This window comes from Megascapheus bottae, chromosome 22 (assembly GCF_031878675.1).
Source record: "Megascapheus bottae isolate mThoBot1 chromosome 22, mThoBot2.hap1, whole genome shotgun sequence".
In the NCBI taxonomy this organism is placed as follows: domain Eukaryota; kingdom Metazoa; phylum Chordata; class Mammalia; order Rodentia; family Geomyidae; genus Megascapheus; species Megascapheus bottae.
In genome coordinates, this window is record NC_143530.1 from 28,340,360 (window position 1) to 28,354,189 (window position 13,830).

A 13,830-nucleotide genomic window follows, 5' to 3' on the forward strand; every position below is an offset into this window, starting at 1 on the left:
GTGATCTATTTAAGAGAAATTCCCAAAGTAAGGAAAGGTCTGGCTGATGGGAGGTTTTGAATTAGTATCATTGATGCTTCTAAGAAAGCTTAATCACACAGTGTTTCTTGGAAGCTGTTTTGTGTTGCATAAACTTTGGATAAAATCCTTGGCAGTATAAAGAGATAGTCATGGGGGCCATCCTGTGGTGTGACATAGACATCCAGTCTGAGATGAACTGCCCATAAAAGACTCTGATTTGTGTAATTACAGCTCTGTTGGTATCGATAATTCTTGTAATTTAAAGACAACAGGATACCAACTTTTCTATGGTGAGAATGGTCCCCCTAGGTAAAGAAAGTCAGATTCATTGCCCAGAGTTCTTTTGGGGGTTCTAGATTTGAAACCATGTCCTTGTGCAAAAGTAACAGCGTCCATCTTACTCCCTAGATGGACCGCAACACAAGAAGCAATTTTCATCAATGGCTCACAGAAGTGCTAGCAAGGCTAAAAAGACTGAAAAGTGAAGGTCTTAAATGTCTTCAGAGGGATGGGAACCAGGTCACACAGATACTGGTAAACAATGTGATACTGGTGAGGCATCTGTGGACTTGGGATGCATGAGCATTTCTGATTGGCTGCTTCTTATATGTAATGGGTATCCCAGTGAGCTTTCTCAGCCTCAACTACATGGCCTTACTTAGCTGCTTATCCTGATGATCCAGTCAGCGTGGCTGCTGTGTGGCTTCTGGACACACCCCAGGCCACTAGCACAGGCTATTACAGAGCACTTACAAATGTCCTTCAGACTAAAAGGTCTTTTGCCAATATTTGATCTGGGATCAGATAGTTATCGAGCCATTTATTTCTTGTTTCCAACTGTGGGTTAGGTCCCAGAGTTCCCAAATTATTATAAGCGTGAGCATAGGGGGGCTGCTACCTTCTGCTCCTTGAGCCCTTTTCTTCAGCTTCTGATGAAGAAGCAAGAGGCAGTTTTTTGTGAAGTACAGTAGTCTCTTGGTATCTGCAGGGGACTGGTTCCAGAACTCCCTATGGATAATGAAATCTGATGTCAAGTCCCTTATATAAAAAGGCAGTGAGTGTATTTGCACAAACCTATATATCTTCCTGTACATCTACATTTATCTCTAGATGACTTACACTTTATACTGCAATGTAAATGTCATGCGAATAGGTCGTTCTGCTGAATTGCTTAAGGAATAATGACAAGCAAAAGAAGGTCGGTATATATAATTTTTTTCCCAAGAATTTTGGACTAAGCGTGTAGCACAGTGGTGGAGCACTTGCTTAGCATGCACAAGGCCCTAGGGCTGATTCTCCAGTGCTAAGAAAAAGAAAAAAGTGTTCTGATATATCGCTGCTTAAATCTATGGATGTGGAACCTGGGCTTATGGAAGGTTGAGTGTATTGAAAAAAGGAGGCTCATTATGTCACAAAGTAAATTTTTGTGCTTTCTGTAAACTTGATATTTTACTGTTCCATTTCTGAGATTAGAACCAAGAGGCCAACGTAAAAATCAGTCCTCCTTAGCCTTAAAAGAACTCACAGCGCTCTCATTCCCCATTTCTCCTCTACCCCCTAAAAGCACAGAATAAAAAATGCACTTACTCTGTGTTGATGCTGCTACATATAGAAGGTGTAACTTATAGGGGAAGATTTGTTCCTCTGTATGTTTACAAGTCAGATCTCTTTGTAAGGAACTTTCAAATTGCTTTATTGCAGTGGATTTTGAAAATTGTAAAGCATGAAGCTCAGTAGTAGAGCTTCCTGGGTTCCACTCTTAGCACTGGTGAAGGCCACGGAGGGAGGGAGTTAAAGGTATAGCCACTGGGCAAAACAGAGTAGAAGTAAACAGATTTGTGTCCATTCTTTGTCTCTTGACTGTCTGTAAAACCATGCCAATTCTATGCTGTTCTTTGCACAGTCCAGAGAACAAGAGTCACCAGAGCAACAGTCATGCATTTGGTCACATACACTTTCTGGAGCACTAAAGACAGTTTTATAGCTAGGCCAACTCAGCATCATCTCCGAAAGTCTAGAACATGACTTTTCTCAGCCGTTTCATTTTCTTCAGTACTTCTAATTGAACATAAGCCTTATATGCTCTTGCCTTGCTTGCCGTGTTAATGCTCTACCACTTGAGCAACATTTCCAGCCCTGCTTTTTTGCTGTTTTATAGTTGGGTGTCTCAGACTTTTCTGCCTAGGCTTGCCTTGAATCACCATTTTATCTCAGCATCTGGAGTAGCTAAGGATTACAGTGGGAGGTACAGGTGTTCGACTTCATTTTGCCTTTTGTTTTCCACTTAGGTTCTCACACTAATATTCCTTCAATTTTGAAGCATAACCCCTGACTCTGGCTAGCTGATAGCAAAGGTAATCCCTAGACCCCAGTCTAAGTTCCACCTTCAGAGCAGTCATACCTCAGGAGTTCCGAGGCCAACTGCAGGGGTCGCTAGAATCTTTTGTCTATGAGTCTCAGCCAGGCACTTGAAACATAGAGGACTACAATTTCTGTGGCTTCTTGTGTCAGAGAATTCTTCCATATTTGCTTGCAGAATTCAAATTTGCTTTTCATTTTCTCTGAGTTAAAAAAAATGAGGTTTCCATTCTCAAGGCTTGGGCTTGTCTAAACCCATTCACATGGTTTAATTAACACCAAAGCAGTCTGCCATTAAAGGCCTAAAGAACCAATTAAGGTTGCCCTGAGGCTGCCTCTGAGACTAAATAGGGTTGGGGGCTATCTCCTAAGAGCTGGTATCTTGCTCACAAGTTAATGCTTTAAAAGAGAGGTTCAAATTTAGATTTAGGTTTTCAAATAACTGCTGCTTAAATTAATGGTAATTAGAAACGCCATTCATTAGCAGTTCCTTCTGGGTGATTGACCACATGCTCTGATGAGAATGGAAAAGTTGGACATCTAACCATAGCTAGGTGTCTCATTCCATGGCAAGTATTATCCAGGCAAGTGTTACCCAGGCAAGGCCCCGTAATTCTAATACTGCAGCTCCTTAGAGTGGGCCATGTATTGCATCTACCAGATCCTGAAGTTACTATGTTCATTAGCCTCACAGATGCAAGGACACAGTCCAAAATAAGAAGTGGCAGTGCTAAATAGAATGGCTAGCCATTCCGTCTATTAATGTGGTACCTATTAATCTATGTTATATTGATGCCACTGGCAGCTATGACTTTTAAGATGAAGTCCAACTGCTCATGCTCAACTCATATGACCAGGAAAATTAAACTGAGGGTAACAATGTCATAGGTATTGTGGGGTTTGCACTATTTAGGAGCTGCTCAAATATTAACCTGAATTAACCTCTTAGCATCATATACAAAACAAATGAAGAGCCACTCTGATTCTAGGGGTCTTTTTAATTTCCTCTGGAAGGCAAGGAAGTTAATTGTGTTCATTCTATGTGCTTGAAAGAAAATTCAGTTTGTCAGTATAGAGTGGCACGCTTTTTTTTTTTTTTTTGGTGGGTCATGGGGCTTGGACTCTGGGCCTGGATGCTGTCCCTGGGCTCTTTAGCTCAAGGCTACCACCCTACCCTTGAGCCAAGCCCCACTTCCCATTTTCTCAAAATTAACTGGAGATAAGAGTCTCAGAGTCTCAGGTCCTTTTGTGCCTGGGCTGGCTTTGAACCTTGACCCTCAGATCTCAGCTTCCTAAGTAGCTAGGATTATACCTTGCCCATCAAGAGGCACGCATTTTTATTAGTCAAAGCAGTGGTTTTCCAAGCTGGCCAAACACTGGAAATGCTGGAAGAATGCATGGCAACTGTCCCAAGTTACAACTCATAGTGAACTAGGGAAGGGGGAGGGTACTGTCAAAAAAAAAATCTATTCATTACCTGACTTGTGTAGCTGTGACTCCTCTACACTTCACCTTTAGGTTAACAATTAAAAAACAACAACAAAAAAAACCATTCCAAACTAGATGCTGGTGGCTCATACTTGTAATTCTAGCTCTAAGGATTGAGGTTTGAAGTCAGCCAGGGCAGGAAAGTCCATGAGACTTTTGTCTCCAATTAACCACCAAAAAACTGATAGAGGAGCTATGGCTCAGGTAGTAGAGTGCCAGCTTTGGGCTAAAAAGCTAAGGGATAGTACCCAGGTCTTGAGGTCCAAGCCTCAGTACTGGCTCCAAACCCAACCCAACCCAACCTCTCAGTGCTTCAGCTGACTCTGAAATCAGCCATATGTGGACTCTAGGACTGTGAACATCCCTTCTCAGACTTCAATCAGTATGTAAGGCCTCCCTCAGGGGCTGTCAGACTTCAGAGTCCTACGTATAAGAACTGTGGCCAGGCTCATACAGGCTGTGCAGGACTCAGTCTTGTGCATCTATATAATGGCCAGTCCTGGGGCTTGAATTCAGGGCATTGGTATTGTCCTGAGCTTTTTCACCTAAGACTAGCTCTCTACCACTTGAGTCACAGTTCCAGTTTTGGCTTTTTGGTGGTTAACTGGAGATTAGAGTTTTATAGACTTTCCTGCTTTAGCTGGCTTCAAACTTTGATCTTCTATGAGGATTACAAATGTGAACCTAGCATAGATATTTCTGAAAATTGGAAGTAGTCTTAGATTCATCTGTTCTTGTTGGCCTCAGATCTCAGCCTCCTGAGTAGCTAGGATTATAGCTGTGAGTCCCTGGTGCCCAGCTACCTGCCACATTTGTTGATGCACTGGAGCCAGTTATAAGATATAGGATGCATTCTGTATCTCCTCACCTTGACCTCATCACTGGCCCCAAATCTCAAGTAATACTTGGACTTGCCTTCATAAGGGAGTCTTTACTTCCAAGTGGGGTCCTCCGCTGTGTGTCTTTCACAGGCCCTGCCTTGTTAGGAGATCAGCATATGTTAGTCATAATGGGTTTATTTGGTGCAAAAGGATGGTACACAATTCAGTTTATTGTTAAGGACCAAGAGACAAAGTCTGCGAACAGTTCTATACAAATGTGGATGAGCTACAAGATGAGGATAGGGTGGAGAAGAGACTCAATAATACATAGCATTATTGTGAGTGACCTCCAGCTCTTCATTCTAACACTTGGATGGAGGAAGGATAGCCATCCGTTCACACAGAGGCTGCAACAGAATGCAAACAAGATTCAGTTTCTGCTCCTATAGGACAAGTGATGCAAAGAGCTATGTTCAGCTGGTATCAGGAGCCCCCAGGCTGCACATAGAATGGATGGTAAACGTGGTCCTTGGGCTGCTGCTGGTGAGTTGGACCCTACCTAGGTCCTTGGCTTCTCTTGACTCTCAATGATAAGCTTGTCAGTTGAATACAGTTGGCCAATATGGACCTGAAGGCAAAGAGGAGACACAGGTTAAGAACTGTGGGACTCATAACAACCATGAATGGTCACAAAGAGGATTTCAAACTAAAAGTAGATCACTGTTTGTCACCATCACCAATATCAACTAAAAAAATGGATTAAAGACCTCAAAGTCTGATCAAAGTCAGACCTGAAAAGTTGAACCTACTACAAGACAGTTCATGAGAAACATTGCAACTTATCAATATAGGGCCTATGTTTGTAGAGAGCCCCAGCAGCACAGCAAATAACGTAATTACTGAACTCAAGACAGACAACAGACTAGGAAATCTTTACACATTATATATCCAACAAGGGCCTATTATCCAAAATGTACAAGGAGCTCAGAAACAACCCCCCTTAAAAATTAAAAACCCAGGGCTGGGAGTTTGGCCTAGTTGGTAAAGTGCTTGCTTAGCATGCATGAAGAGCTGGGTTCAGTTCCTTGGTACTTCATACGTAGAAAAAAAAAAAAGCTGGAAGTGGTGCTGTGGCTCAAGTGACAGAACCCTAGCCTTGAGAAAACCCAAGGACAGTGCTTGGGTCATGAGTTCAAGGCCAAGGACTGGCTAAAAAATGCATAAAAAAATTAAAAACCCAATCAATCAATGGGCAACGGAAGTGATTATAGAGACTTCTCAGAAGAAGGATGGCCAATAAAAGCATGAGGAAATGCTCAATGTCCCTGGCCATAAAGAAAATACAAATTAAAACAACATTGAGATTCCATCTCAACCCCAGTAAGATTAGCTAGGACTGAGAATCTGAACAAAACAAACGCTGGTGGAGATGTGGGGGAAAAGGAATACACTGTTGGTAGGAATGTTAACTAGTATTACTACTCTGGAAGGCCGTTAGGAAATTCCTTAAAAAACTAAATACAGAACCACCCTATGATCCAGCTATACCACTCTTGGGCATCTACCCAGACATTAAGTCAGGATATGGTAAAAGCACTTGCACATCCATGTTCACTGTTGTACTATTCACAACAGCCATTAACAGAAGCTTACAGCCCATCTTTCCTCTCTAATAAAGGGTCTTTGTCACAATTTTTTTCTCTAAAGGCATTTCTTGAGTGATAATTTTTTTTGTTTGAGAAAGAACAGGTGAAGAAAGTTCATATTGTGAAAGATTAGTCTTGTTTCAGAGCAGTTGGCTCTTTCTTTCTTTTCTTTTTTTTCTTAACAGTTGGCCATTCTTTATTGGCTATCTGGGGAGAGTAACTGTTTTTTAAAAAGGCAAATAACAGAATCTTCCCAAAGGCCAGAGGCCAGGGCTCAGACTTGTGATCCTCCTGTGGTTTCCCATCCTCCTTAGTGTTCTACTTTGAAATGAAGGGAAGCCAGATGATGTTGGGAGGGCAGGTGTTTAATAGTGGTTTTCTCCCATCAATGCAGCCCTGGTGTGCTCCTGGAGTTCATGTTCTCCCATATTTGCTGCATCTTCTGCTTGTTCTTCAGAGCCGATAATAACTAGCAGGGGTTGCTGGGTGTTGTTACGCAAAGGAGCGGTGAGAGCAGCTATGTCATTTGAAAGAGAGATTTGGGAGGACGCATGATCACGCTGGTTCTTTCCATGCTGGTGAGTTCCTGATATGTGAGGCAAGGATGGTGGTAATGGTTGGGGGAATGAGCACTCTAGTGTCATTCCAAGCAAAATCACAGCAGCAAGTTTGCTCCTTTCCTCTCATCAATGCAGAAGGTGCAGGTGATGTGGCTGCTGCTGGTCCTTGGCTTAAACTGTTTCAGTAGCAAGGTTGGAAACCATCCTGAGTGCTGGGGTAAGCAAGATAAATTCCCCCCTCCCCCCACCCCCGCCGTAGTTTCTATTTCCTGACTGCTTGCCTAGGTTATTGTGATTTTGTCAAGGCTACATTGTAGGAAGGAAGAAGTCACGAAATGGTGTATGGAAGGATCCTCTCTCTTGGTCAGTCATGGGGTTTGAACCAGGGCCTAGATACTGTCCTTGGTCTTTTTCTCAAGGTTAGAGCTTTACCACATGAGCCTTAGCACCAGTTCTGGCTTTTTTCTATGTATGTGGTACTGAGGAATCGAACCTGGGTCTTCGTGCATGCTAGGCAAACACTCTACCACTATGCCAAACTCCCGGCCCCCCCTGATCTTTTTTTGCTCAATGCTACATGTCTACTACTTTGAGCCTCCGTGCGACTTCTGGTTTTCTGGTAGTTAACTGGAGATAAGAATCTCATGAACTTTCTTGTCTGGGCTGGCTTCAAACTCAAATGCTTAGATCTCTGCCTCCTAAGTAGCTAGGATAACAAAAATGAGCCACCAGTGTCTGGCTATTTATTTTAAAAAATACAGTTGTTCTAAATAGGATGAGCTGCCCTGGGTGTGTGTGTGTGTGTGTGTGTGTGTGTGTGTGTGTGTGTGTGTGTGTGTGTGTGTGTGTGTATGTGTGATATAAATCTGTGCTTGTGAACATAAGTGAGGACAAGAAGGAATTTGTAAGTCAGAAGTGGTTGGAACCAGTTGGGTTCCATTTAACTCTTGGTGTCTGTATAACTAGAGGCACTGTCCATATCTCCATAGCACTGTGAAACAGGTTTGATATTGGGATGAGGAACAAAGAGGAATGTCTGGACAACCAGAAAGCCACCATTTTAGGTATAGAAATAATATAGTCAGCTTATATGGAAGAAAAAATAAACCACTGTTTAAAGCAACAGTTATTTGGATTTCTTTTACAGATAAAAAATTTGTAATAGATTTTGATGCACATTGTGAGTTTGTTTTTGAGCATATAATTATTGAAAAAAAGTGCTGAAAGGTGAAATATGTCATGTGATAAATGGAAGCCATGTCCCTTTTACCAAGGAGGTGCCATTAACACACAGCATCACAGTTCCCAAAGCTTAAAAAAACAAAACAAAACAAAAACTGCCTTGGGACTTTCTGTTAAGATTCTGTTTTTATTCTAAAAAATGTCATTACTTGCTGGGTGCCAATGGCTCACTCTTGTAATCCTAGCTACTTGGAAGGCTGAGATTTGAGGATCATGGTTTGAGGCCGGCCTGAGCAGAAAAGTCCTCATGAGCCTCATAGCTACGGCTCCTAACCACTCAGCAACTAGAAGTGGTGCTGTGGCTCAAGTGGTAGAGTGCTATGTCCTTGAGGACAAAGAGGCTCAGGGACAGTGCCCCGGCCCTACAACGGAAAAGACTCAGGTGCTTGCCAGGAGCTGGTGGTTCACACCTATAATCCCAGTGACTCTGGAGGCTGAGATCTGAGGATCCCAGTTCAAAGCCAGCTGGGGCAAGAAAGTCGGTGAGACTCTTATCTCCAGTTTACCACCAGAAAACCAGAAGTGGAGCTGTGGCTCAAAGTGGTAGAGCACTAGTTATGGAGCACAAAGGCTCAGAGACAGTGCACAGGCCCTGAGTTCAAGCCCCAGGACTGACAAACAACAGCAACAGCAGCAACAACAACAACAACAAAATATCACTTTATGGTTGCAATTATTAACATTTTATAATTTTTATTTAGTCTGTTAAGTCATATATAGGTTTAAAATGTGTGTGTTTGTGTGTGTGTGTGTGTGTGTGTGTGTGTGTAAGATACAGACACAATACTTAAAGTGTATTTAACTGTAACTATATTGTAACTGGCTTTGTCTATATAAATTTGTTATGATCCGTATGCCATTAACTTATTTAAAATGATTTGATATCTCATTATAAAAGTGCATCAAAATTTACTTAACCATTCTCATGTAATGAATACCTGGACTGTTTCCATTTAATGCATCTTATTCGATCTAATTTTGTTATAAAAGATGTAGCATTACAGTGTCAATGAGTACAAATATTTTTGGGGCTTCTGATGGATCTTAGAAAATGACTTTCTAAGCCAGGCACTGGTGGCTCACACCTGTAATCCTAGCTAATCAGGAGGCTGAAATCTGAGGATCACAGTTCAAAGCCAGCTGGGGCAGGAAAGTCCATGAGAGTTTTATCTCTAATTAACCACCAGAAAACCAGAAGTGGTATTGTGGCTTAAGGGGGTAGGGTGGTAGCCTTGACCTGAAGAGCTTAGGGACAGCGCCCAAGCTCAGAGTTCAAGTCCCATGACTGACCAAAAAAAAAAAAAAAAAAAAAAAAGAAAAAAAAGAAAATGACTTTCCAGAGGCTCACTTGCTCCCTCTGGTGGTCCATCTGAAAGCTTTAGCAGCATACACATTCTTGCCACTAAACTATTATGTCTGTCCCCACACAACCTGCAGTGTGGACCTGTGCATGTTTTACATGCCACACTTTGTGCACTAGCTAGCGGAGGAATACTGGAGTTTCCTGTGGTGTGGCTGTGTGCTGTGTTCACACAAGCTCCTGATGTGACAGGAAACCTGATGCTTGCTTCTTTATTTGTGTCTGCCAATCTTGAGGCCAGGCCTTTGTGAAAGGCACCCTCCTGCTCAACACAACTGTAAGGTGAACAGCCAGTTGCCAGTTAGTCCTATATACAAGCCTCCACAGACAATCCTGCAGGATGAAGAACTGGGGGCTATCCAAATAACCTAGCTTTATGAAACTGGATCTTAAATCAAACCACACTTGTACTCCATCTTGATGGAAGGGTAAGCTGAAAAAAAAAATCCATTCATGAAGTAGCACTGTGGCTGAAAGTGGTAGAACACTAGGCTTGAACAAAAGAGCTCAGGGAGAGTGCCCAGGCCTGGATTTTAAGCCCCATCTCCCTCTCCCTCCCTCTCTCTCTCTCTCTCTCTCTCTCTCTCTCTCTCTCTCTCTCTCTCTCTCTCTCTCTTTCACACACACACACACACACACACTCATTCACTTTTTACTCCCCCCCCCCATTTCCTTTCTTCCTACCTGCTTCTTTTTTTTCAGTGCTAGGGATGGAATTCAGGCTCTTGTGCATAATAGACAAATACTGTAATATTAAACTATGTCCATTGCAATTTTATGGCTTTTGGAGAAAAATGAACCAGACCTTCACAATGATATTAAGAGGGCATAAAGATGAATGTGTTTCTACCTGTTCAGACTTCTATCTGCTCTTCACAATCTTGAGGCGCCTATCCTCCCTTTCCTGAGCCCATGAGCTTCTCACTGACTTTTGCCAGACTCTGGGCCTCTAACTTCATCCATATAAACCCTGTAATAGTTTATCTACTCTTTTGCCTATAGTTGAAAATTTTCTGGTCTCCTCTCTAGAAGGGACTCTTCCTGCGCGCATATGAAGACATCCATAAAACCCTCACATGGTCCTGTCCTGCGGGTGTAACAGAGGGGACCACACTGCTAGTCTGAGCTGCTTTCACAGCAAAGGTTGGTAGAAGGGCCAGGTATGGAGAAGGAGCTCAAGACCCGCAGTCATATGCAGCAGAATGAAGATTACATGAAGACTGGAGATACACTCTATGATGTCCACACAGCAACAAGATTGGCTGGTGATATTTATTTCATTAGTCAATGGAATAATGGTACATAGCCTATCATTAAATAATGAACAACTGTATGTCATAACTGAAAATATCAGTGTCTTACATTTAATGGCCATTATGAATCTATACCTGCTACCTTAAATCGTTATTTATTTTTTTAATATTATAAAAGTGATGTACAGCAGGGTTTCAGTTTTGGACAATGTAATCTTTTTCTTCTCTCCTTCCCAGTTTTTCCCTTGCATCCCCACCCACAAGTTGTCGAGTTCTTTTCAAAGTAGTATCCAGTAAGTATCACTGCTGCATTGTTCACCCTTTGTAACCTCCATTTCCGGCCCCCTTATGCCCCCTCAAACAGATACATGAACAAATGGCAAAAAGAAAACAAAAACAACAACAAAGGAAAAAAACCCCTCTTGTTTCCTGGAATCATTTTGATAAATGTTACTTTATATGATCAGAGGCACAGGGACATTGCACTTTTGTGTTCTTTCCTTAAGAGTCCTATAAAATTTATCATGTCCTAGTATATTTTAGACCTAGCTTCCTATGAGTGAAAACATGTGCTATATGTTCCCTACTTTTAAAACCCAGATCTACTACAGATCACAGAGCTTTTGTGGTGAGCTCTTAGTAGAAATATAGATTCGATGAAGGCTAGTCAACAAAAATAGCAATACAATTATTTATCGAAATAAATATTTACCGTTACAAAACAAAATGACTTACAGTAAGCTAGTTTTAGGATACAATGGATTAACTCACAATTACAGAAGAGTCAAGGGAAAATACTCAGTTCATACAGGAAAGAAATTCTGAAGTTATCTCAAGGAGGGCTATAGATAGAGACTATAAATTATAGTCTTTATAATAGCAGTATGTAACTGCTATTTGGCCTTTAAGATGTGTCAGCACACACCAGGAGACCAGCTGGGATCTATGCTGCAGTGCTAATGACAGATGTTGCTTCCTAGCTGCAGGTGAGAAGGTCTGGGGAAGGGAAGTGAGGAAATGCAATTAACAGCTTCAACGTATATCTCCCCAGAATCCCAAATTGATTTGTATGGTTACAGCAGACTAGTCATGTACATAAACTGGTCATTAAAGCTGATCACACTTCTATTCTGTAAATATTGGGAACTGGCATTAGGGTCCATTAGAAAAACACACAGGTTATTCATTTGAGAGCAGGAGGCTGACTGGACAGTCTGGAAACACTTATAAGCCACAACATTCATTAGACAAAGAACCTTCATGGGGGGAAGGAGCAGGACCTAAGGGGGAGAAAAAGCCTGTATATCTGGTCTTCACTGTTGATTGTTCAGAGTTGTGGAACACAGGAGGGCTGAGTTCTACCACCAGAGGAGTGAGGTGGTGAGGTCTGGGAAGGGAATGGACTCAGCCCTGAGCTGGTGCCCTTAGCTCTGTTTATTCACAGGGTAGCAATGAGAACCAGCTACATGCACTAGTAGAGAAAAGCCATTTCAAAGAACCCAGAGAAAGTCTTTTGCAGACTTTCTTCCCAAACACACTCCATCCTTGATGTAAATCTTGAATTTGAGATTTGAACATTCTTGACATGGGAGGGGGGCAAGGAGGAAACAAACTCAATTTCTGTATGGTTGCTGGCAGAGTGATTAGCAACACCCTTCCTTGCTTCTGTTGTCACAGGAAAGTTCATGTGTCTCTCCTTGCTTATAGGAATAAGACAACAACCAGATTCAAGAGGGGGGAGGACATGCTCTCATTAAACATGACTTTGGGTCTGGTTTACATGGTCTGTTCAGAACTGTTAGTAATGGAGATTTCTTTCACCTTTAAGAATCCTGTTTGGACAAGAGATTAGAAGGCTTCCTTCACTCACCAACTGCTGTCATCTTTCTGGGCCATCTTTTTTTCTGCATGTCTCATGTTGGTTGAAGACATAATCCCTCAACGAGAGTTTTTGTTTTTCATTTTTATTTTTTTTCCAGTCCTGGAACTTGAACTCAGGGCCTGGGCACTGTCATTGGGCATTCTCAAGGCTAGCATTCTACCACTTGAACCACAGTACCACTTCCATCTTTTTTCCTGTATTGTGGTACAGAGGAATCAAACCCAGGGCCCAAGGCTTTGTGCATGCTAGGCAAGCACTCTTACCGCCCCTCCTTTGCCTCCCCTGCCCCCCCAACCACCCACACACATTCTAGGTCATTATAGTAAAGGGGCTGAATCTTGGGGTTTTCTCATGACTATCTCCCTTCTTCTGATTGACTTTGCTGGGTGATAAATGGCAAGGAGTGCTAACCTAGGTGAGAACTTAGTACTTCTGACCCATTATGAATATTTTTCCCAATGAGTAAATACTTTAAAAAAAAATTTAAAAAAAGGAAGCAAGTAGCTGATTTTTCACCACCAGATGACATTGTAGAAGGTAGGCCATGGGTAACAAAACTAGATGGAGAAGACACTTGTCTTTGCACCTTTTGGGGCTACTCTAGGATGCTACTGTTTACTAGAGCACTAGTAAAGAGGCAGGAAATGTGTCTCCCCATCTCCCACACATCTGCTGATTCTTTAGTGGCCCACTTTTCTAATACCATGGCCCAGTGTGTGAAACAGGAGACTGGAACTAGCTTTCCCAGTATGCTCTCCAACCTCTGCTGGGAAAGGCAGGGCAGAGAGTGGATTGTGGACAGACAGTGCCAGCTGCTGGTCAGGAGTCCAGTAAAGCCATGTGGGGGCATTTCATAACAAAGGTTCTGCATGAAACCTGTCAAATATCGGGTCAATGCTGCTGCAAATCCATCTGGTCCTTCCTGGAACTGGGTGCTACTTGGGGCCCAAACATCATGTCAGAATAAAACTTGGTGCTTCCTCTGTTCAGGGACTAGAGCTGAGGTAAACTGCCAGAGAAAATGTGCCATCAAAGGTCAGACTCCTGTGCTTAGGGCAAGAGCCAAGCTGGGCTACACATCAGCCTCTGGTCACCAACAGCAGAGCAACAAGGCCAAAGTTCTGGCCACTATAATTAGTGACAAGGTGATGTAAACGTTAAGGCGGATCGTTTCTGGGAACGGGTGCCAAAATAAGCAA

At 42.4% G+C, this 13,830-nt stretch overlaps 1 protein-coding gene across 1 annotated transcript in view; it reads right to left on the reverse strand.

The window, feature by feature from the left end:
* Positions 1–4,898: 4,898 nt before the first annotated feature.
* Lyrm4 (LYR motif containing 4) overlaps positions 4,899–13,830 on the reverse strand; it is a 100,948-nt gene continuing 92,016 nt past the window's right edge. Inside the window, exon 3 of the mRNA XM_090356416.1 lies at positions 4,899–5,316. Within this exon, the coding sequence (XP_090212542.1) occupies positions 5,248–5,316 (69 nt within the window). The 3' untranslated portion in view covers positions 4,899–5,247. The remainder of the gene's footprint in view (positions 5,317–13,830) is intronic.